Source organism: Nannospalax galili, unplaced genomic scaffold, assembly GCF_000622305.1.
Source record: "Nannospalax galili isolate Female #2095 unplaced genomic scaffold, S.galili_v1.0 scaffold231, whole genome shotgun sequence".
Taxonomy (NCBI): Eukaryota; Metazoa; Chordata; class Mammalia; order Rodentia; family Spalacidae; genus Nannospalax; species Nannospalax galili.
Window position 1 is genome coordinate 554421 of NW_008330120.1, and position 25578 is coordinate 579998.

Here is a 25578-nt window from a genome sequence, read left to right on the forward strand (position 1 = left end):
CCCACCCGCGCCTCCTGCTTCCAGCCCTGATGAGTGTGCCAGGGAGCCCTGTGAAGACAAATTACTATTTCCTTTTCAGATGCTCTTTCACTTGGGAAGTTGGAGGATACAACAACAACAAAAACAATCAAAACCCCAAAAAACATAAACAAAGGGCTTGTCAGGAGGGGGAGGCATAACTAGACAAAATCAGTGCCGAGCTCCAATTATTTTTGTATCTAAAATAATGTCATTGGGTTGGAGCCAGAAGCCTCCCCACTTCCCGATCCTCAGTCACTGCAGGGAGGCACCAGGGCCAAGGTTCTGAATACTCAAGAGTCTGGGTCCACAGCATTTTGCCCCACTGAAAACACTGTCTCCAGAACATTTGTCTCTATTTATAACCCTCTCCCTGCACAAAGCCCAGGGCTGGGCTCCTCCACGCCTCTCTGCATTCTGGAACACCAGAATTTGGGCTCCCCCAGGGGTTTTACGTTCCAGCTCTGTGGGGGGCGGCCTCCCCAGCTATTCTTGATGTTCCTTGAGGCTGGAACCTGACCCCTGACAAGTTCTAGCTGGAACCCATAGCCAAGAAGCTTCACCATGAGTCCCAGGCAATGCATGTCCAGTCTAGCCCCTGCTCCCTGCCCCTGTGACTCCAACACCCCAGATGCCGTTCAGGCAGCAAATGACTGCGGACTACCTGCTATGAACCACACGCTGTTTCAAGTTCCCTGGACACGATGCTTAACCAGGAAGGGTCGGGAAGCTCCGGGTCCAGAAGAAAAGGCAGATGAACAAGAAACAGCTATTTCAGAGTTGTAGATGCAAGGGGTAAGTGAAGCAAGGATTTGAGGGATGAGGAATGAGGGGTGCAGCCGGGTAGAGGAGCCTGGGGACGGCCATTTGCACCTAGACTGTAGTGAAAGGAGCCAGCCACTGGTAGGTCACACTGTTTAGTGCCTCTAACTGCTTACTTGCTAGGTTTAAAGATGGTGTGGAAGGAGAGACCAAACAGGCTTGACGGAAGAGGAAACTGGTCAGAGTTGCACAGAGTCCACTTGAGGGAACAGTGTGTTGCAGGGTCTTGGAAGTGAAGTTAAGAGAGGAATGGAAATAAGAAAATTGGGGGTATCTGGGTGACCAGGGGTCTATGAGGTGAAGCAGGAGGACTCGACCTCACAGAACCTTGGAAGATACAGTATGAGTGGACTGTGTCATGTGGACAGTGGGAACCAGTGATGGCTCCGGAGCCAGAGAACAATGTGTCTACAGGATCTGGGAAGCAGTGCTCTCCCATCTCTAACGCCCTGAAAAAGAAACGCTTCATTCCCAGGGTCCATTCAGGGGACCGTGGTACCACGGACATTGTGACAGGGCAGTAGAGGATGGGCTTTGGAAGCAGGCAGATAGAGCTCCAGAACTGAGCTTGGGACACCATGGGCAGGCATGGCCCTCCAGACCTGCCTACTTCCAAGGCTCTTCACACTGATCACAGATCAGCTGCCCCCCAGACATCAGGATATCCAGAACACCCCAGGACCTTCTGGGTCACAGGCTGGGCAACTGCAGCCCGCTACATGGAACAGCTCAGTGCTTCCCCAAGTCATTACAGAAGGGAGACTGGCTGACTGGCCTCCCTTCAGCCAAGAGGCCTCTAGTTTTCCTGCAGGCAGTTCTGCAACTTGGAGGCAAGGAGCTCTGCCTGTACCCACACTAGCTGTGAGAGCTGAGCTGTCTGGGGAATCTGTGTGCTTAGCTCCCTCTAGACTCCACTTAGGGGCTCACATTGTCTGGAGTAAACCCCAGACTAACCCAGAGAGAGCTGCTGTCATATAGGCCTCTTGGTCAGTGGCCTCTTCAGGCTTAGTGAGACCCTGGGACCAGGACCTGAGGGTTGTTCAGAGGATGGGCCTTGATGTGGGCAAGATTAGGCTCAGCCATAGCTGGGAGGGGCAGCTGGGTGCAAGTGAGCCTTACAGTAGGGCAGTGCTTAGTGCAGCCAAGGAAAGGTGGAGTCCAGCTCCTGGTCCCCTAGTGCCTGCTCTCCCAGCCTCCACATGAACTCCAGGCCTCTGCCAACCCATGCACAGCTGCCACAGAGCTCCTGTGAGGAGGGCAGTGGGAGTGGATGCTGAATGGTAGCACAGATCACAGACCTCCACAGCTTGAGAACCCCCTTCAGTAACTTGTAATTGTTCCTGTCATCACCAAGACACCTCTCCTCTGCCAGGTAGAAACCAAGTCACTGGACCCTGGCTTCGTGGCCACCTTTGTCCCCACAAGAATCCTAATTAAACAGTCAAGAAGCTAGGGATAACCAACCAGAGGTACCAAGAACCCACATGTGGGCAAGGATGCTCTTTAGTAAGTGGGGCTGGGGCTGGGGGGCTCAGTCAGTAAGCTCTTGTCTCACAAGTGTAAGATCTGAGACTGACCTCCAGACCCTCCAACTCACACCCTCCACAAAAGCCAAGTCCAGTGATGCATGTGTAATCCCAGAGATGTCAAGATTGGAGGCAAAGACAGGCACATTGCTGGAAGTCCTTGGAAGCTTGCCAACCAGCTAGCCTAGCCTACTTGACAAAGTCCCAGGCCTGTGAGAGATCCTTGGAGGTGGAAAGTGCCTGAAAATGAACACCACCAAAGATTTTATGACCTCAGCATATCATACATGTGCAACTGTACACACATGCATCCCCACACCCGAGCACACATACATGCGTACATTGAAAAAATAAGTGGTGCCGAGAAAACTGGATGCCCGTGTGCAAATGAAGGCAGCTAGACCCCATCTATCATTCTAGAAAGACAAACTCAAAATGATCCAACCATTGTGAAAGACCAGTTCTCCTAGAAGGAAGGAGAGGAAGCACACCTATCAGTGCACTGAAATCCCCGAATGGACCGCTGCTATCCAAGAACATCATCAAGGTAAAAAATCATCACCAGATTGAAAAAGCAGGAAGTGAGGCTCCGTGGACAGAGGACTTGGTGACCTCCTTGGTGGGCCACGTTCTTTGTCACTGTAAGCAATTTTGGTGTAAACAAAGGACAGGATCTAATTTTGTATGAACATAGAGAAAAGGCTAGCTGGTGAGATGACGCCATGGCACTGAGCCTTCTTACTGTGTCATGCTCCAGCCTCCACAGCTTGGGGGTCACAGGCCTGACTGTTGGGGCTCAGCTTCTGATACCTCAAGCCAACCCTGGAGGACCCCGGGCCTTCTCCAAACCTCCCTGTTCTTGCGCACTACAGGCCCAGCCCCCTAGGGTGTTGGAGGACCCGGGGGCCCACCAGAGAGCACTCAGCCCATGGACTCGCGGTCCCTTCTGGTGCACATGCCCTGTGCCGTGCAGTGTCTCCCCCCGGCCATTGCCTGTTCAAGTCTTACTCTCTGGCTTCCAGAACCTCTCCACCCTCTGCCTCACAGTCCCACTCTGTTTGTCCCTCTCTGAGCAATGGCGTCGCTGCGCCTTAGCTCTCTGGGCACCTGCCTCCTCTAGACGTGCAGCCTCCATGCATTCTCACTGCCCCCCTTGCATGGAGAGAGTCTCAGTGCAAGGCAGATACAGAGTTACAAAGTCCATTTGAAAACAGGCTCCACAAGTTTCCTCTGACCTCTGGTTTTCCGTTCTGAACGAGGGCAGATCTGCACTCACGGCTTGGTTTCTCTGCCAGGACCAGGAGAGACACACAGAGGCACAAGCCAGCACATAGCAGGCCCTCAAAGGACAGCAGTCTCCCAGCTCTCCTTGGCACATGTTCTTAGTTGCCTGATGCTCCTTACTGGGTGACCACAGGGCCTCAGAAACTTTCAGGACATACACAGCACAATGGGTCTGGCTCAGAGAGGGACACAGGTTTAAGAGAGGCACAATTTCAGCTCTCCCAGAGTGGACTTGGCCACCACCACTAGTCTCCGTTTTATCCCAGCACAGACTCCTGGCAAGAGTTAACACCAGATCACCTGTGTGGGGCCAAAATCGAGGCGAGATTCCCTCCAGAAGAGGCAGGCATCTCCTAGAGACAGGCTGCAGTTGGAACACAAGACTGCGCTGCACCCACAGATGCTGCGGCTAATTTAGGAAGCTCCTTCCTGGGAACACCGATCCTGCCACACAACTAGCCAGCCCTGAGTCATTGTGAAACGGATTCCCCTGCCAGGCGGTACCAGCACCATCCAGATCCAGAGCCAGGTGAGCAGAAAGTTCTCACTGCCGCCTGCCGTTATCAGAACAAGCAGGAGACAATGTGTGGACCATGAGCCTGGGACCACTAGGTGACAAGGGCACACCTCGCAGGAAGAGGGACAGTCAGGAGGAATAAGGTCTTCTGGGAGGTGGATTCCCACAAGATGAGGCCCAGGTGACAAGAACAGGACCCAGCATTGGGCAGAGGGCCCAGCTAACTCCAGATCCTAAAGGACTGGAGTGTACCCTTCACTGGTGGACCCTTGGTTCACTGAGGACTCCCCTGGGGAGATGCCAGCAGTCATCACACACACCTGGGGTAAGCCTGTTACAGCACCTGGCTACCCTGGCTTCCTGGGCACTGGGAAGGACATGGCCCCCAGTGTTCCCATCCCCAGATCCAAAACTGACCTCTTTCCAGGCACCCTGACACCTCAGTCCTACTCAGTGTCCACTGCCCCATTCAGAGGCTGGTTCCCACCAACACCCAGACACCCCAGCAACATTCTGTCTCCACTTGCTCTCACTCCCAGTACCCCAGGGATTTTCACATCTGCTGGGCTTGACTGGGCTCTATTAGATTCAGGCCAACAGTTTCTGACCTGAGCAGCAGAGACGGACTCGTAGAGGCGTCCCCTCACCCCACCATAGGCTGGCCTTCCTGAGACCCACAATGAGCTCCAGTTCCACCTGTCCTCAGGGCAGCTGGGCCATCTATAGTGACCCCGTGGTATCACTTCCAGCTCCTGTGCTGTGCCCCGCAGGTGGAAAGTGACAAGCAACAGTCCCACAGGAGCTCCTCAGGCAGGCACCCCTTCCCAACTCAGTGACGCTTCACAACACACGCTGCCACCCTGTTTTACCCAAATCCACCTTCACACACAATTTTTAAAGTATTAGGGGCTGGAGAGATGGCTCAGTAGGTAAAGTGCTTGCTAGGTAAACATGAGAGACTGAGTTCCGATCCCCTGTATATGCATGCAAAAAAGCTGGGCATGGTGTTGCATGCCTGCGATGCCATCATGGAGGAGGTGGCATCAGGGGGCTCCCTAGGGCTTGCTGACCAGCCAGCTGAACTGAAGCAGTAAGCTCCAGGTTCAGTGAGAGATGCCATCTTAAAAAATACACACAACACGGACTAACGCACACATGCATGTGTGTACACACACGTGCCCATACACAGGAACATATGAGCATGTGTATACGCATCCCTCCCCCCCCAAAAAAAATCAATGTAAGTCCTATCCATACTACGAGGGAGAGGAAATTAAGTTTCAATTAAATAGCATGGTTTTTCTGTGGGAGCAGACATGACTGCATCAGGTGTCAGGGTGAGGCCTCCTCCACCCCACAGCCATCAGGGTGACATCAGCTGCTAATGCTCAGCTAAGACACAGCCTGGAGACACAGGGCTGTTACTCAAGAGACACTCTTAGGACAGCTGTTTCTTGAAACTGGGAAAAATTCTTGGTAAATCTCTGGGCAGAATGAGGCTCTTCCTTCCATCAGGTTCCAAAGCTCCTGCCTTCCAGGAAGCACCATCTGCTCCCATTCTAAGGAAATGCTTCATGTACCTGTCCACATGCATCAGCCCAGAAGGCCAGGTATAGCTCCTAAGCACTGAGAGACATCTGAAATCAAGTTTAGAGGGGCGAGCGTTCACTCCTCAGGGAGGGCCCTTGGATGCAGGCCCCTCCTCCTGAGGATCAGCACATGGTTACCAGAGGAGCTCCCACCAGTGACTATGACACCACCCCAGAATCCCCCAAAACCCTGGCAATGGCTGGCCGCCATTACACTCCTGTCCTTGCTGATCCCTCTCCGTTCCTACAGTGGAGAGTGGTAACCACGAGGCAGATACAAGCTTGCACGGGACCAGCCCAAGCTTACATGGGCTGCTCCACGGTTCCCACGAGGCTTTCTACTTCCATGTGCCAGGCTGACCGTGGCTCAGCCTAGGTGGAAAGGGGCAGTTCCAGCCTGCCTGCTTCAGCCAGGCAAACCCTCCTTCTGCAACAGGAATCAGGGTCCCCTGAGGCACTGGGACAGGGAGGGGTCCTGCCTCCAGTCACCCAGCACTCAGGCAGTCCGGGGATCCCTCCCCCAGAGGCTGCTCCATGAGATACCTGGGGGCACAGAAGTGAGTTGGGGTACAGGGAGACCTGGGGAGGAAAAGCCACCCACCCATCCTTGGGACCGAACATGCAGCTCCCTGCTAAGAGGCACTTCTGAGAAGTAGAGGAAATTATCCTAAATCACGGTGTGCCTGTCAACTGCTGATTGTGAAGAGAGGATTGCAGTGTGTGGAGGAGAGCCAGGAGCACATGGCAGACAGTGAGAGCACCCAGGGACAGCTGCAAGACAGCAAGATGGCTGAGCACTGACAGGACAGGCGTGCGTGCCTTGTAGGAGACTCACTAGAAAGGCACAGAGATGGGTGATGTCCTCCTGTTCCCGTGTCAGGGGCAGAGCAAGGCGTGGATGTGTCTTGAGCTGACCAGCATGGAGCTGCTGAGGCTTGAGGGGCAACCCATACCTGGGCTGGTCTCTGCCACCCTGCCTGGCCCTCTTATCCCAGCCAAAGCTGAGTCCAGCCAGAAGAAACCAACACTGGTCCCACAGTAGCCTAGGCCAAGGCTGCCCAGGGAGTACCTGTGCTCACAAACCCTGGACCCAGAGCCCCTGGAGACCACACTCAGCTATCCCGGGACAGGAACCCTGGAAGGAAGCCAGGTGGACATGTGCTGAGTTGGCAGAAAGCCCTCCCAGGAGGGCTCCAGCCCTGCATTGGCCTGGCCTACCCTCCCACCTCCCCTTTCCTGTTTCTTCCCTAACTCCCCCTCTCCCCCTTCCCAAGATCTCACCGTGTTGTGCCCATCCCAACCCAGCAAAGACTTCAAGCAGACAGGCCCCTGAACAGAGGAGGGATTCCACCTGTGGACACAGCTGCAGACATGCCGAGAGGTCAAGCTGGCTTAGGGCTTGTCCTCTCCCAGGTCCGGACCTGCCCCTGAGATCCCACAGCTGTTCCCACCACCCACAAATGGCAGCTTTTGTTCCAGCCCTCTGTGCCAGCTGTACTTGTTAGGAGAATGAGGTCGTTTAATTAAGCTTCCTGTACCCTGATTATAGACTGACTATAATGGGGGGGGGGGTTGCAATCCCCTAGGGAATCTGCCTTCCCACTCCCCTTGTGGAAGACACACTGACAGCAGTAACAAGCCCTGACCAGGAGCTCCCACCTCAGATAACAGGGAGACCGATGTGTGTGGAGGAGCCCTCAGAAAGAGCTGACTCCATTGGGATATACATCCCTTTGACACTGAATACAGTGCGAATCCTGGAGCCAGCTTGGATCGTGAAGCATTAAACACCCAGATGACAAGAGCCAGCAGGTGAAAGGTCTTCAGGGACTTTGCGACGGCCATGCCAGTCGTGATGACTGCTCTTCAGTCCCTGTGCCGTGAGGTGGCTCCAAGCACGGGGTCTGCCCGGGTCAGCGCCGCTACAAACCCACCATCGCACAGCTCCCCTTGCTTCGTCCAGTCTCCATTTCATTGGCTGTAAACTATATTGACTGGGGCTGTGAAGAGCACTTGCTGCTCTTGCAGAAGACCGGGTTCAAGTCCTAGAACCCACAAGGCAGCTAACAACCATCCTTAACTCCAGTTTCAGGGGATCTGACACCCTTCTCTGACTTCCATGGACATTGCACAACACGGGTGCATTTATACACATGCAAGCAATACATGCATACACATAAAAAAAGGGGGGGTGGAGAGATAGTTCAGAGGTTGAGAGCACTGACTGCTCTTGCGGAGGACCCGTTTGAGTCCCAGCACCCACATGGTGGCTAACAGCCATTCATAACTCCAGTTCCAGGGGATCCCACAACCTTGTCTGACCTCCGCCAGCATTGCACAACATGGGTGTACTTACATACATGCAGATAATACATGCATACACATAAAACAAAAAGCGTTAAAAAACCTGTAATGATAGCATTTACACCTGAGGTCTGGGGACGCAGAGAAGGTGCAGTAGCTGACACCTAACCCAGCTTCACTAGATGTCAGTGAGCTGTCACTGTCCTTGTGATTGTGACGGGTACACAAGCTAGGCAGTCTCCAGGCCCAGAAAAGTGGGGCTTTGGTAGCATTCAGTCCTAATAGATACCTGAGTGGGTGGGTAACACACACACACACACACACACACACACACACACACACACCTGTCCAACTCCAGTAAGTCAAATGACCCATTGGACTGAGTCTAGGACTCCTAGTCAGACAACATCTAAACCCGACCTACCACTTCTCCCTATGTGTGGGGATTGTGCTTTGTAGACACTGAACAGCAACTGATGTTTGTTTTGTATTTTCTTACAAAATACACTGTGCCATGCTCTCCAGCTTCCTAAGTACTGAGAAAAAAACCCAAAAACCGAAACAAAACAAAGACCAGCAGCAAGCGGTGACCTTTGCTTCCCTGTAGGACTCAGGGAACAGGAACACTCCACAGGACACTGAAACAAGGCACTGAGCCTCTCGCCTGTAAGGGCTCATCACACCCTGCCCCCGGGCTCCCTGCACAGACAGGCTCTCCCTCTCTGCATCTCGTCTCCTAGGCTCGGAGAGATGGAGCTTTGACTCTCCCTTTTGGAAACCCTTCTGTTTGTCTTCCTCCATTCAAGAGCAGAATGGGCCAAACCCGACCTCCCAGCTGCTGTTCTGCCGCCCTGGTCAAGTCTCCCCTCCCCAAGCCACACCTCCAGGCCTCCTCTCTCCAGGTGGGCCACCCACCTCTCTCTGTTCCACACACGAACAGCCCTGCCTCCTGACGCCCTTTGCCTTTTATGCAATAAATGTTTGGAAGGGTCATGAAAAGACCCAGCATTCCTCTGACTCAGTTGTGTCTGATCTGTGTCCCATGGGCCACATGGATCTCAGGTTAATTCTGAATACATCCCAAACAAAACTCTAAATTTACTTAAAACATTATGAGGTTTTCTTTGCAATGCTTTTCTGTAATGGGATTGCATAGTTCTTGAGTGTGAACTTTGTAGATGATAGTGTTGTGTCACAGTATTGGAAGGCTGGACCTTGGTGGAAGGTGTGATGATGTCCCTGGCAGGCCCCTCCCATAGGAGAAGGAGCCAAGTCAAGGACCCAGGATGATGCATCCGGGTGAAACAGATCTGACCCATTTGTGGGAGATTGCTGAACATCAACTAGAAGCCTCAGTCACATGCTCAAGACTTCCCAGTCTGAAGGTTAGCAGACAATACTGTTTCGTCATGTGAGGAGGGGGGCCACAGAAATGGACCCAAAGAGCCTTTGCTCTTGGATTTCAATATGGAAAGGAGGGTGTGTGAGCACCACCCTATGCACCCCTTAAGGGTAGCCCACAGCTGGGTGCCAGGATCCCAACCGCACAAGTGCAGCCTTGACTGGACCACAAGGTTTGCAATGACCCCACCCTGTCCCATCATTTCCAAGAGCTCCTTCCCTCCGGGCAGGAATGAGCACAAGGGTTTTGACCTGGCTTCGCATCCGTATAGGTTCCCTCTCCTCACAGGTGGGGCCCTGGACATCAGGAGGATCAAGATCCAGCATTTCCTGAGTGCTTCCTGTGTCAAAGACGCACCATGAGTGAGTACGATGCAGGGGAGGTGCAGGCAATGAAGACCTTGCTAAGAACAGTGAGGAGCTATCCGTAGAGAGGATGATATCGATGAAGGTGGTGATACTGGTGAAGATGATGGTGGTATTGAAGGTGGTGGTGCCAGTCATGGAGACGATGTGGACAGTGAGAAAAGGCACCGTATGATGATAACGGGGATGAAGACGACGACAGTAGCCGAAGATACTCGAGATGATGGAGGGTCCATGGAGACGGCAACGACGCTGAACGCTTGCAGCAATGACTCCAAATGCTTTAGTGACCACAGGGCCCGGGTGCTGCTCTGGAGGGTGGAGAACAGGTAGAGGGCCAGAAGCAGCTCTCTGGAGAAACTGAAATGTCCTGAGGACGACTGTGGGGATGGACACAAACACCCCAAACACACCAAAGGGCCAAAGGGCCCCAGCTACACTGGGTGGCCCATATAGCACAGGGCCTATATCTTAAGAAAGCTGCTCAAACAAACCAGGTTGACCCCCACATCTTGGAACCTCCTGTGTGTTTTCTTAGACTTTCTTCTTGGTTCTCCGGCATCCTGCCCACAGCCAACTCCCAGAACCCAAGTCAAGGTTGGAAGGATAGAACCATCTTCATAAAGTTGTCCTTTGACCTCTCCACATGTGCCCCCCACAATATAATAATGATGATAATAATAATAATAATAAATTTAAAAACAAATAAATGAAATAAAAAACAGTGAGCCACCACTTCACCCCACAGGGGGAAAATGTTTACCACCCACAAGACTGCAGACAAGAAGTGCTGTCAAGGACGTGGAGAAGGAGCACTTACACACTGGGGCTGGAATGGCAGTGACATTTAGCCACCGTGGAAAACAGTGTGAATTGTCCTTAAAAATGAAAACCAGAAGTACTAGAGGTAGCAAACCCTGACTTGGTTTATACTGAAATGAAACCAGAATTGGCAGGGAGACATCCATGATTTAACATGACGCAAAGTATACATGTATCAAGATACTGCCTCACCCAGGCTCCTGGAGGCGGGTGTAGGTTTCAATTCCAATTCTTTGATGTGGGTTATGCCCATTCCAGGAAGAGTTCCTTCCAATCCCTCCAGACAGGCATGCAGGCAGCTTGAAGGGCAGCCCTGTTATCCCTCAGGGGCTGCCTGCCAGTACTGTGAGATGGACGCTCTCAGCGTCCCACCTGAGGCTTGAGGTTCTCAGCCCTGCAGTATAGCTAGCTCCAAGGTCACTGTGGTGGGACACAAGTGTGTCATCACTGGCCTAGGTGCAACTCCATAACAGAACCAACCTCCAGGACCGTCAGTGCCCACTGAAAACCAGAAGGCTTCCCTTAGCCAAGGTGTGCTCCGAATACATCAGCTCAGATTGGTAAACAGGATCATTGTTTGGATATACCTAAAACCCACCACACGAAGCCATTCATAGAAGGTCATTCATTCCATGCACATTTAGTGTGTGGATCTGGATCTTTGTCCAGTGTGCTGGACCCACTCTGACACTCACCCACCCAACTCAATATCCATCTAGCCACCCACAGAGCTACAAAATCACTTGGCCATTCCTCTGTCCATCCATCTATGTATCCATCTACACATCTCTTTACCTATTTGTCTCTCATTTCCATCCAACAATACGTCCACTCACATTCACCTGGGCCTCTCTTCCTCTAAGCATATCACCACTCAACCACTTCGCTACTATCTATTCTTCCAACCGTCTCCACCCGCTTACCCTCCCATCTACCTAGGCGGTGACCCACTGCCCAGCCTTGCTCCCAACCATCTCTCCACGCAGTCACCTGGATGGGTAGCCAGCTGCTCATCTGTTCACCTTGCTTCCCAAGCACACATTTATCCCCTCACATAGTCCATCTCACGACCCAGCCATTGGGAGCAGTTATCTGGGAGCTCATTTTGCATAAGGCTTGGAGGGTCAGCACTGAGGAGAGAGGGCCTTCCATCGGGAGAGCCTACACCTGGAAGTCACAGAAAACAGAGCAAAAGCTGGTGATGGGCCGAGGCCAGCTGCTGTGTGAGGGCTGAAGAAATGGACTCCATGAGATCCAGGCTTAACTCATGTCCACACCCAGCCATTCACTTGCTATGAAAAGATTCTCATACACAGTCCTGAGGCCACCACATACAAGTCTTCAACACAAGCAAAATACACAGGCCACATGGGGCCATGAGAGGTGAAATTCCTGAAGACACTGGAAACATCTGCCCCTCAGGATGTGTGGGGATCCCAGAAGATTCTCAAACCCATGGCCCCAAAACACACAGCACTGTTCTGCAGCTTTGGCTGCTGTGGATGGGAGCCCTGGGCGGTTCTCACCTGCCTGACCACAGCCACTGCTCTTCCTGCTGAATGTGCCCCACTGTTATATTGGCTATTTGTTCAAGAGCCACCCTGGGTGTAATGAGTTATTAGTCTACTCCTTCACGTCTGCCTGATGATCCCTTGCACGCTGCCCCACTGGCAATATGAGTCCATGTGGACAAATGTGCTTCCACATGCCAGGAAGCCTGTGTGCCCCCTGAGGGCCCCCTTTCCTGCCATGGCCCGTGCTTGGCAATGCTTTGCCCCCTCCTGCTGAAAGCTGAGCTCCAGGTCAAGCTTCTGAGTCTCTGCCTTTGACACTGAAGAACACAGAATTCAGTCCCTCCTCCATCCCTGAAGGACATCTCAGTCACTGGTTCATTCTCCTGAATGAGATCCACTGTCAGGACCCTGCAGGCTTCCGGAATGAAGAAAGATGAATTTCAATTCCCTTGTTTTCCTTGGGTTGTAGTTTTTTGTTTTTGTTTTCTTTATTTTCTTTTTCTTTTTGTCTTTTTGAGACAAGGTCTACCTGTATCCCCAGCTGGCCTGGAACTCACTATGGAGACCAGGCTGGCCTGGAACTCACAGAGATCCGCCTGCCTCTGCCTCCCAATAAACCTCAGGCTGTATTTTTACAGGGAGCTGAGTTATGGTTTCCAGGAGGCAGATAAGCTTTGCGCCCTAACCACACATGAGCCTGTTTGGGTCCCTGATGGAGGTTTATCAACCATCACTCACTGTCCATGGTGAAAGGAATGAAGTTAAAACAGAGTGAAGTCACTGGCGGGGGATGAGCCCGCGGCCAGTGTGAAGACAGGCACCACCTAAGAGCCAGGACGGCCTGGAGTGTGCTGCTCCCTGGCTCAGCTGCCCACACAGTCTCCCTTTATGTAGACAGAGCTACCCTGGCTGTACCGAAGGCCAGAGTCCATATCCGGGGCTAACTCTGCCTGCCCCTCGTGCAACGTTCCCTCGAGACCCAGCCTTCTTCTGTCTCTCCTGGCAGAGAGAACCACATTGTTAGGGGACGGCTAAGGCAGGCAGTCAAGGAAAGGTCTGTGGGAGGAAGAGAGATAACATTCCACATAGCAGCTGCAATGCGTGTAAGAGGCCATCTACCAAATAAGACTATCCTCCTGACAAGGCCATCCCTCATGCAAGGCCACTGGTCTTACTTATCTGTCCAGGCAGGGGCCATTGGGGCCAGGGTCACCCTGGCTGGGGATGAAGTGTCAGGAGAGGAGAGCAAAGGAGAGAAAGACCTAGGGGCCCTATAGAAGGACCAGCCCAATACCACTTGGTGGGCTACCAGCTCTGAGAGCCCGCCCTTCCCAACAGGGTGCCTTTAGCTGTTTACTCTCTACTTTGTTTCAATAAATGTCTACTTTCACCTTTTCTGAGTTTTTTTACTTCCTTTGTCCCTGGGCATTTGACTCTGTCCCCCTTTGGGAGAACTGGGACTCCCGTGTAGCCAGGCCTTGGCTCTGACCCTCCCTACCCCCTACACCAATGTGCCCTCAGGGTGAAGGTCCTCTCACCCCGTGTCCTTGTCCAGCCACGGCCTCTGAATTATACTCCCTCCTAGAGGGAAGCCGCATGAGACTCGCAGAGCGGAGGGAACTCCTGTCTCAGAAGTTCTTACAGAATCTTACAAAATCCAGAAGGGCCCTGCCCAGGGGCCTAGAAACAGTAACCACAGAGGGAGGACGCTGACATCAAGCGGCCTACAGACTACTCGGTGCTCCAGAGGTTTCTACCCACGCTGGGGTGAGCTTCTCAGTGAGATGACTACCTTTGAGTCAGCCACGCCCCTGTAACTGACCCCAACAAACTCACTAGTTCACTAAACTAGACTTGAGTGGAATAGTTTCTCTGGTCTGTCACCCATGCCCCATCTGAGGCAAATGTATGTTTGTCTCTAGGAAAAGTCACACAGCAGGCCTCTGCTGCTCCTCCCTACAGGACTGCCCTACGTGCAGATCAGCCTAGACCACCTCTTCCCTGCCAGCAGTGTGGGCTTACACACATACACACACACACACACACACACAGCAGCAGCAGCAGCAGCAGCAGCAGCAGCATGGTCTGGGGGACCCTCTGAGGGGTCCTGCATGCTTCCCAGGCTCAGGGTCACAAGGCTGTACCAGCTACAGGCACCGGAAGAAAGCGTGGAGTGTGTCCCCAGGGGCATATTCCTCTGAGTGGCTGGGCCTGCTGCGGAGAATTGGCTGCAGAGTTAGCTATGGAGAGGGAGCTGCACAGTCAGCCGTGGAGGGAGGAGTGTTGGCGACATCTTGGAAGCCCGCGAAGTGGAAAAAATGACCCGGGTGTCTTGCCCCCGTGGACGTGAGAGGGGGCATTTACTGACCTGCGGCGAGACCACAGGCCCACGCAGCGTGGACAAAAGCTAATGGAGGCTGTGGGTGGGGCATGGAGGCAATCTGGACAGCGTCTGCCGCTGAGCCAGAGCGTAACCGGGCGCTGGGTATTTGCCTTTGTAAGTACTCTATTTTCCCTACCTTGAATATAAGCTGAAAAATTCAGGTAAAGGTGTGTTATGTGGTTTTTCTAAAAGTGCCAGGAGCAGGGACCCTGAGAGAGCTCTGGCGGCAGTCCTTTACCTGTGGCATACACTCATCCCTCAGCACGCATGCAATGCCCCACACTATATTGCACAGAAAGCTCCAGAGTTGCTAACATGGATAGACAAAGGTCTCCGCTAGTGAGCAGGGCTACAATGCTGGCGCCTTATTAATACAGCCTTCACCAAACACTGGACTGGAGGCACAGGACAGCAAACGTAGCCTGAGCTTGGGTGTGAGGAGAGCTCCAGAAGTCCCCAGAGCAGTGGCCGCCTGGTGGTTAGGAGCTGGTGGCTGGAGTCCTGATCTTACTGAGATGATGGGAATGTGCTCTCTGAGCCCATTTTCCTGCCCTGCAGAGCAGACAGGTGCTTCCTCCAGGGGAGGGCAGTGGTTGGGGCTGAAGTGTACTCCCACCCAGGGCTGCAGACGGGGCTGAAGGCCAGCCCGGAAAGCGAAGACTTTGGTGGCTGCCTCAAGCACAAAGCACGGACCAGCAGCACAGAGGCCTGGTAAGATGCAGACCCCCCTCCCAACCTGGCCCATTGCAGAAACATCTGCTGGGACTGTGTCTCTAATCGGGCAGAGTGTTCTGTCTCAGGGACTTAATGTGCACCTGGGGGTGGACGCTCCAAATCCTGCTGTCACGCTGTGTCCTAATCCTACAGAGAACAAGGACAGCTGTGGGGTGTGAGGCCACATCCCAGTACCCCACCCCCGAAACCTTGAGTTTGAAGGGAAAGCCAGGCAGCATATTCTCTTGATGTGCAGCGCCCATGTCGCCTGTGAAGACGCCACCACGGAAAGAGGGTGGAGGAGTCCATGCCACCCCGGGAGGGGCCCTTGGGGAGTCTGCTCTCCTGCAGACTTGGATCCAGGTCCATACAGGACCCAGGGTCTCTGCCCACACCATTCCTATCTGCCCCCACTGCTTCAGCTCAAATTAGGGTAGGAGGAAGCTGACCTCACAGCTTGTTCTGGGGTATGTGGGACCACATGTGACATGCTGGGGAGAGTATCTCCCAGCAGAAGCCACTGCTAGTTCCCACTGCTACTGCATGCCCTACTGCCTGGAAGCCAACAACCAAAGATGGTTCAGAGACACTGCTGGCCTGGCCCAAGCCTACAGGGACAAGCTCAAGGTTGCTGACCCTGTGGAGATCTTCCTTCATGTCTCTTCAGAGACTGCAGCCACCGCCCCTTCCCACTCCTCCCCTGCCCTTCCAATTCTCAGCTTCCGGGTGTAGTACTGAGCTCACACATTAACACAAACTGTCCTGACTCTTCACAGTGGGGACAGGACAGGTTACTCTCAAGTCTGTTGCCGGGTAGCTCAGTAGTGAGCTCTGGAGGCCACTGCTGCAATGTAGACGTGCTTGACAACTGCTGCTGAGACAATGTTTAAAGATCATGTCATGTAACTGATTTGTAAGATGAGGACCAAAAGCTCTTTGTTGTCACACAACGTGGCCACAGCATCCTACAGGAGGCCACCGCCACCTTTCATCCAGGCATCTGCTAGCCCCACTGCGGAGCTCACGGGTCCTGAGCACCCACTCCTGCTTCTCTTCTCCTTTCTTTGCTTCTGTTCTTCTTTTCCACATATCTTGTTTTCATTTTAAATGTTTTCAACACTTAACATTAACACTTGTAATATTTCAAAACCTTTTTAACATTTCAGGCAAACAATCCATAAAAAGAAGAAACCCCTGAGTAATGTATGAAGGCAGCACTGTAGCCTTAGTGTGAACTATGAAGATCTTAAAGCAAACAGTCTCCTCCTAGTGGGAGGGAAAGCAAGCCTGGCATGGCTAGCCAATCCAAAGATGCCACGTCACCGTTACCAATGGCTCTCTGAGGCAGGCAGCAATAAGGAAAGCCCTTCCTGCTGAGCAGACATCAGCCAGCAGAGGCTCAGGGACACTGCACAGCCCCATTAAATGGCAGGTGTTCTTCTGAAAAATTCACATCTAGAAACAGATTTGAAACTATCCATGAAAAGTATGCCCCTAAGCTGAAATGAAGGGCTGAGGACGTGGAGGGTGTGTGCAGAGGAGCCCATGGAGGAGGTCACGACACAGCATAAAATTGCAGTGACACTGGTGGGACAGGAACTGTTAAAATATAGATTCCTGGTGGGGATAATGGTTCCGTGGTAGAATATTCACCATACAAGCATGAGGGCCCGAGTTTGAATCCCCAGATCGCACATGAAGTTGGGCATGGTAGCACACCTGTAATCTCAGAGCAACAGTAAAATGAGAGGAGACAGGAGAATCCTTGGAAGTTTTCAGACCAGCTGGCCTGAAAACACACAGCAAGAGGTCCTGTCTTAGACAAGGTAAGGTGAGGACCAATGCCTGAGGCTGTCTTCTGGCCTACACATGTTGTTTTGTGGCGTGCGTGTGCGCACACACACACACACACACACACACACAGAGGAATGCATATATACACATATATTCCTGCTCAGGAGACCTGGAGGAGGGCCTGGAGACCTGTGTGTTCCAGAGTTCTCCTTGGAGCCAGGTCTGGGAATCAGAGGGTATCAGAGGAACAATTATGCACCAGCTGTTTCCTACCATTGTTCCCACCATGGGATTCTGGAGATACCGCTGGGCCAACACTGCAAAGGCTTTGTGCAGCCAAAGCCGACAGGGCAAGCCCAAAGTTAGTGACCCTTGTAAGAAACATTCCCTCATGTCTCCTCTGTGACTCAAAGTGAACCTCTATGACCATCCATCCCTTCCCAGTCAGTCTCAGCTTCCGGGGTACAGTGTTGCACTCCCCCATGCTGTTGGATAGGCGTGTCCTCTGACAGAACTAGCACTGAACCCCAAGAGACTCAGTAGGCAGAGGAGAGAGACCGTCACCCCTCCCACCCAATCGGCCAGCTTCAATTGCATGAGACGGAGGGGCCTAAGGACATGCTGAGGAAGCCGGGAAGCGGCAGACAGTCACCATCTTGGCAAGGCAGGGGGCAGTGGTGGATCTCAAGAGCTCAGCTGAGATGTGGGACTGGGGTTGGCGGGGGAGCGTCCCATGGGCGTCCATGCCTTTGTAAGTGGCCCCCTCCTGAATAGCATAAGCTTTGTTGGTACGCCCTAATAAATATTCTTATTCCCCCGAACTGTAACTCAGAGGGACATTATGTTGGTTTGGTCAGTTGGCATTAGGACTGTGTGGGCCTGGGACCGGAGCAAGTGGGAGCCAGTCTTCCAGGGGAGAATTTGGCGTTACACGTGCTAATCCAAGTTGTCCTGGGTCTTCATGGATAGGTTAGTCTCAGGTCATCTGCTGTGCATGACTCAGTGCTGAGCTACTTTTCCTCATATGAAAACTGCAACTGTGCACAGTACCCACCCCAGGGCACTCCCACAGGCCTTTGAGAGGCCATGAGAATGTGGTGCTGAGTAAACTACAGGGGCACAGGGGACACAGAATAGTCATGAGCAACAGCCACTTTAACTGCCACAGCATCTGTCTCTGATAATACACTCAAAAGACTGGTTTCAAGACACTGTGGTAAACTCAGCTCGCACCCAACTCTGCAAGTCAGAGTGGGAGAGGGACGCCAAGGAGCAAAGCCTGGCCAGGGTTTACCAGCAGCGGTCACTGTGTAACCTCTGCTCCCAGTGAGCTTCTACACTTGAGAAGACTGGCTTTCTTTTGAACAATTGAAAGAAACCTATTTTTGTTCGGCTAGGTTCAGAAAAAGATTTACATATTTCCAACACCCTCTGTCCACAGACAGGAGAACCCATACCCTGCCCAGCCTCGGAGTGTCACACACATGCTCCTCAAGGGCTGCAGAATTTAAGGGGACGGGGTGGGTATCCTGGGACGGAGCATGCCCGGTGCTGATTTCCCTTGGAACGTGTGTTCTCAGTGGGCCCATGGGGCAGCAGTCCGTTCTAGAAGCATCAGAACACAGAGTACAGAGAGAAGACAAGGACTGGTTAACTGCTGTGCTAACCGCTAAGTGCCAACTCCTGAAGGAGGCTGCTGAGCCTTAATCAGCCTCTTGCTGGGGCTCAGAACAAAGGACTCCCTGAGGGACCAGTAATGGGAGGTGCACATCTTATCTTTCCAGAGTCTCAGGCCTCCAGGCAAACCACCAGCCTCCTAGCCCAGGGACAAGGTTACCCTCAGCTCTACAGCAGGGCTCCAAGACCACCTGGGTTACTAACCCTGTGGCCCCATTTATTCAACTACCTCACCCACTCGGCTCCCCTGGTGCCCTGTACAGAGGACAAGCAGCCCAGTACAGGCCTTGCCTCCACAGCAGCTGCTCTCTCCTGCCAGGAATGTGCCCTTCTGCCTTTTAAGTGACTCACCTGGAATCTTCCAAAGGGCCACCAGTTCCACTGTCTCAACTTCACAAACCAGGAGAGAGACCCCAAGATGGTGGACCTGCCCAGCGCCGTGCAGCTCAGACAGGACATTGTGATTTGAGCCCATGTTTCTGGGCTCCTCTAAAGCCCTTCTGGACCAAGATCATTCCTGAATATTTTTAGTAAGGATCACTCCATCCCCAGCCCATGTGGGGAGAATTTTCTCATCACTTCCTTCTGCCCCCTTCACAGGTTGTTTGCCAGAGACTTGAACATACTCCATAGAAAGCCAAACCCACAGAAGACAGTTCAGAGGGGTGAATCCCACAGCACCTTACTACCCATAATGCTTTGCAAGTGGCTGGCTCGGCACCCCGTGACTACCTGATTCCTACACCCACTTCCCCTGCACAACCCTGGCAAGACATGGCAAACTCCTTAACACTAAGTAAACCAGAGATGAGTACACATAGCAGTCACTGAGCCACTGGCAAGGACTACTTAGGTGGGGGCGGGTAAACTCAACTCATCGCATGTGGTCAGTACTTAAAAGTGATAGTTAACTGGATATGGAGGTACATACTTGTAACCCCAAATCCAGGAGGCTAAGGCAAGGTGTTCTTGAGTTCAAGGCCAACCTAGGCTACAAAACGAGACCTTGTTCCCCCAATTTTTTTTTTTTTTTTTTGTAAAAAAAGAGTGACAGCTGTCAGTTGTTCCTTGTCAGAATGTTTATCCGAGAAGGTACGTGGACTGGGTTGGGGTGGCACAATGCACAGATGTGTGTGGGATTCCCGGTGTACACCTCCAACAGGGGGCCGGGGCTGTGCCTCTCGACTCTGTCCGTCCACCCCATACATCTGAAGGACGAGCCGGGCAACCCTGAAGGAAGCAGGCCTGTCACAGACCTCACCCGGGCCCAGGCCAGGCACGCAGGGTGTGATGGCTGACCCTGGTGGTCGACTTGGCACACCTTGGAAGAGGGACCTCAGCTGAGGAATTTCCTCCATCGGACTGGCCTGTGGGCATGTCTGCGGGGCATTTTCTTGGTTGCTGGTTGATGCAGGTGGGCCCAGTCCACTGTGGGCAGTGCCATCCTAGGCAAGTGGGTCTTCGCTGTGTAAGGAAGCTACTTAAATGTGAGCAAGGCCAACGAGCCAGCAAGCAGCTCTCTCTGCTGCTCCATGGTCTGTTCCTGCCCTGACTTCCCTCAGCCATAGACTGTAACCTGTGAGATGAAATAAACCTCTCTTCCCCCAAGTTGTTTTTGGTCAGTGTTTTATCACATCAGCAGAGAGCAAACCGGGACACACGGTCTGCCATGGTGGAGTACGGAGGGGCATGGGGGTAGGGAGACACTTCACCCAGAAAAGCCCCAAGATATGAAGAAGATACAATTTTAAGGATTGGGAAATAACAAAATAAAATACAATGAAAACTCCAAATATTCTTTGGAATGCGGTAGATGGTATGTTTCCATGGCAACCTGAGGCTGAATTATTCAGCAAGAGAGTAGAAGGCCCCAGAGGAGGCGGCACACAGACAGAGGGCCAATTAAACGTCAGGGAGTCGCCAAAGACCATCCCTGACCTCCGGGGAGACTCAGCCTCCTGTTCTCTGCATCTAATTCTGGCACAGTTTTCCATTTTCAGACACGCTGACAAGCATCCAGGGAACCACGGCATCCCAGACTAGGCTCTAAAATTAGTTCCAGGTTCTGTGAGCGGGGAGTTCCAGTCCTAGAGCTGCATTTTTGGTTCTTTGCGCACTGAACCTGGAAGCATCACCATTCTAGCTCCACTCTCAGCAGCTAAGCTGCTCAGGTGCCTGCAGCTCCGCCCTCTGCAAAGCCCCCCCTCATCCTGCAGCCCCGCCCTCTGCAGGTGCCTGCAGCTCCGCCCTCCCAGCTCTGATCCTGGAAATCCCAGCCTTTGGCATTCACAACCAGGCTCTGGTTCCTGCCTCCTCTCACCCCCCACCCAATCTGGTCAGGTTCAAGGCATCCTCGAACCCCCTCTGTCATCTCTCACTTCCTTCCATTACCAACTCACTCGTTCACTTTGAAAGAACCTGGTTCAATTATCAAACAGAAAAGCATCTTTTCAGCAACACAGAAGTCAGATGCAAATAACAGATGAGGGACCACATCTTCCCAGGTTCCTCTGGGAAGGACTCTGAAGCCCAGCCCACAGCTGCAGACTCTTTCCCATGCATGGACTGCTAATTTTACAATAAACTTTGACACACTCAGCTACGTTCAGTCACTTGTACATCATCTGGGTCTCCTTTGAACATACATACATGGCCTAATGTGTATCCAGACAGTGCTGGCCACAGGGCTCGAGGTACGGGCAGACCTCTCCGTGCTCTGCATTGAAGTGCGCACTCTGGCTCTTTGTAGAAATGTCTGCTGAGGGGCTCAGAAGGTGGCCCGGCTGGTAAAGTGCTTTTGAGCAGTCAGGAAGACCCAAGTTCAGATACCCAGCATCCACATACAAAAAAAAAAGACAAAGGGCTGGAGAGATGGCTCAGCAGTCGAGAGCACTGGCTGATCTTGCAGAAGACCTGGGTTCGGGTCCCAGCACCCACATGGCAGCTAACAACCATCCATAACTCCAGTTCCTGGGGACCCAACATCCTCTTCTGACCTATGTGGTCATGCACGACACAGGCACACTTACATAAAACACTCAAACACATAAAAATTTTTTAAAAAGGCTGTATCTTGATGTGACCTCAGTGGGAGGAGCCTCCAGGAGAACCTTGTCCCTCAGCTCCATGGTCCAGGAGACAGACATCATCTTCTCCAGTCTCTAAAAAACTTTCTGCAAAGGCTGGGCGTGGTGGTGCACACCTTTAGTTCTAGTACTCGGGAGACAGAGGCAGAGGCAGGCAGATCTCTGTAAGTTCAAGGCCACCCTGGTCTACACAGTGAGTTCCAGGCCAACTGAGGCTACAGGGAGACCCTGTCTCAAAAAGACAAAAACAAACAAACAAATGAATAGAAAAAATAAAACTTTCTGCAAAGAACCAGGTAACAGATATTTCCATGCAGATCACAGGGTAATGAATAACAGTAGATCACGGATGGGGTAGTGAATACTTTTAGCTCTGTGGCACAAGAGACAAGAGGCCCAGATCAGGCAGCCTGCTCCTAAGATCACTATAGAACCTCCAGGCCAGACTCAAGTAATAGCAGGCGAACATCTGTCTGTACTTGGAGCCAGAGAACTGAGAAGTTGGGCCTCACACCATCCCAGGACCCATTACGAAGACAGAAGGAACCCCGAGGAGGCAGAGGCCATGAGGTCAACAGGTCCTGTGGTTTCAGGAGGAAAACAACACATCCTCTTTGAACAGAACTGGGTTGTGCATAGTAATGGGGTGTCTGAAAGCTCAGTGACACAATTCCCCTCCAGGAGGGACCCCAGAAATCACAAAGCACAATATTATAAATCATGCCAGCCCAGACATCCTCACTTCAGCCGGGCTGATAAGCGCCACTGAGCCCCTTCACCTGTTACAGAATTCATGGACCTACACGGCATCCCACTCCTGACAGGCTGTAGGTCTGAGGACTACAGCAACTTTCAAAAGCTCCTTCCCTGATCTGAAAGTCTCTGTTGCCATAAGCACTTTGACCATGCTCAACACCTGACCCCAGGCATCAGGCAGGGCAGGTGCAGAAGAGAAGCTTGACAGACTTGGCCCCCAGGTGTCCTGGGTCAGAACAGGGCCCTTAATATCCACAGGTCCTACTACCTGGTGGGGCTAACTAGAAACACCATCTTCAGTGAAACTCACACTGGCCTTGAACATGACAGTTCCCATTCCATAGATAAGAACATCATGATTAGAGTAAGTTGGATACTGTCCAGCTTCTAGAAGCATCAGCATGACAGCACAGCGCTGGGATGCAAGCCCAGGTCTATGTGACTCCAAAACCCAGCACACATTAGTCCTGGGGATGCCAAGATGGGCCTCGTCTAAGTGTAGCGTCTCTTGAAAAACTCAGATAATCTAGTAATTCTGGAGTCACATTCCTACAGGGGAATAGCTAGAATAAGGTACTACAGACTATCCCCAGCCACATCGCAGCAAAGTGATGTCCTTAGTGGTTTGGTCTGGTCCCTCCCGTCTGTGACCCCTCCCCTCACTTCTTCATCATCTCCCTTGACTCCTGCAGACCAGTGCTTCCCCACCCCACAGGACATTGTGGTGATTCCTGGAGAGAGTTCCAGTTGTCCTGGGCAGTGTAACAGGCACAGGCCAGAGATGCTGCAGAGTCTCGAGCACACAGGGCAGCCCTGACAGAGAACCACGTGCCTCAGTGCCAATGCAAAGGGCCTGCATTCATCCATAAGTCCCGCCCAGCACTGGAGGGAGGGGGGTCTCAGAGCCCAGGACCCGGCACTGGAGGGAGGGGGGTCTCAGAGCCCAGGACCAGCCACACTCTTGTACACAGTCACTCACTTGGATAGCTTCATCTCTATCTGCTGCCGAATCTCCTGTCTCTCCTCATCCGTCCTCCTGGGGAAGATGTTCCTGTCCTCCAGCTCCTGCTTGCTCGGCCTGTTCTGCAGCTTCACCGCCAGCAGCTCCTTCTTGCATTTCCTAGGCAGTGTTCCTACAAGACCCATCAGGGAGAGAAACAGGTCTTAGACTGCTGGCTTGTCATCAGTATATGGATGGAGGCTGGTGTCTGGACCAGGGGGCCAGGAGCCGGGACAGGAAGGGCCATGTGTGCTGCTTTGTGCTGCCTTGCAGGACATCAGTGGGTAGCCCAGGGGCATGATGCTGCATGGCGCGTCACTATGTCCCACTCAGGGGCACTTGTTCTACAGGAGGACCATACTCCCAGCCTCCAGGAAGTAGACACCCGTTGTCTTCCAGTGTTGTTAGCAGCCCACACTGACTTTCAAAAGCATTTGAGCTTGGGCTATAAACCAGTAGGAGACTGGAGAGAAGAATCAATGGTTAAGAGCACTGGTTGCTCTTACAGAGGACCAGGGCTCAGTTCCCAGCACTCACATGATGGCTAACAACTGTCCTTAACTCCAAATCCCTCTTCTGGTCTCTGTGGGGCCCCTGCACACAAGTGGTGCACACACAGGAAAACACTCATGAAATAAAAATAAATATTTAAAAAATTATACAGTAGGGGCTGGAGAGATGGCTTAGCGGTTAAGAACACTGGCTGCTCTTGCAGAGAACCCAGGTTTGATTCCTAGCACCCACATGGTGGCTAGCATTTGTCCATAACTCCAGTTCTAGGGGATCCAACACCCTCTTCTGACTTCCATGGGCATTGCATGACATGGGTACATTTATACACATGCAGGCAATATACTCATAAACATAAAATTAAAATAACAAAATGTATTTTTTTTTAATTATAATTTTTCCTACAGTGACTGTGACTCTAACCTCAGAAAGCACTGGCTAGTCACTCCAGTGCCTTCCATGTTCTAACCACATATGCTTTTTTTTAAAATTTTCATTTATTATTTTTATTTTATGTGTATGTGCGTATTGCCTGCATGTAGGTAAGTGCACCCGTGTTGAGCAATGCCTGTGATACGAATTCTTTTAGTGCCTCTGGCATCCCACCCCGGAGGCACTACACGGCTCTCCTCTGCCTCCTCCCTGCTCGGCCAGCACCTCCTATAGCTGACCTCTGCCTGGACAGCAGGGCACGGTTGGATAGCAGCCTCCGTGAGGATCCCAACACCCTGTCATACTTCCTCCCTTAACCGATGACTCCTGTTAAATGCTTCACCTTCTGTCTCCCCCACTGGACTTTGGTTCAACGACAGGCACTCTCCGCAGAGAGGCATGTGGACACGGAGGCCATCAGTGACACTGCGAGTGAACGAACAGCCAGACTTGGGCTTGGTCTGCTGGGCTGGGCTGCATCTTGGCATTTTTCCCAAATCAGCAGAGGGTAACTGGGGCCCAGGAAGAGTAGAGGGGGCAAAGTGAACGAACAGCCAGACTTGGTCTTGGTCTGCTGGGCTGGGCTGCATCTTGGCATTTTCCCAAATCAGCAGAGGGTAACTGGGGCCCAGGAAGAGTAGAGGGGGCAGAATGAATTTAGTTGAGGTCAGAAATGGCGCTAGCTTGTGTCACAGGCTGGGACGAAGGACAGTTCGCCAATTCATTAGTGTGCTAGGAAAAACTGGTGTTCTGTTTAACTAAGCATCTGGATAACAGAGTCCCTACATGCTCCTGGCTGTACACATGCTCCAAAGCTGAATACGTGAGGCCGCTGAGCTGCAGCTGTGGACGGGGAAGCTTTGCTGTTCCACTAGAACAGGGACTCAAATCTGGGTCCCAAGCCACCATCCAAAGCCATCACTTCTGCAAACAGAAGCCAAATGAAATGGCTCCCAGGGTTGGGGAGCTGGCTACGTAGGTAAAATTCTTGCTATGCACACGTGAAGACCTGAGTTTGGATCCCTAGAACCTACATATAAAAGCTGGATGTGATAACACATCT

The 25578-nt window shown here is 52.4% G+C and overlaps 1 protein-coding gene across 5 annotated transcripts in view; it reads right to left on the bottom strand.

The window, feature by feature from the left end:
- The window catches only part of Phactr3 (phosphatase and actin regulator 3), a 240325-nt gene that overhangs the window by 9199 nt on the left and 205548 nt on the right, over positions 1 to 25578 (bottom strand). For all 5 annotated transcript variants that reach the window (XM_008842156.3, XM_008842137.1, XM_008842172.2 and 2 more), the window contains exon 8: positions 23553 to 23706. In XM_008842156.3, coding sequence (XP_008840378.1) covers positions 23553 to 23706 — 154 coding nt within the window. The remainder of the gene's footprint in view (positions 1 to 23552; positions 23707 to 25578) is intronic.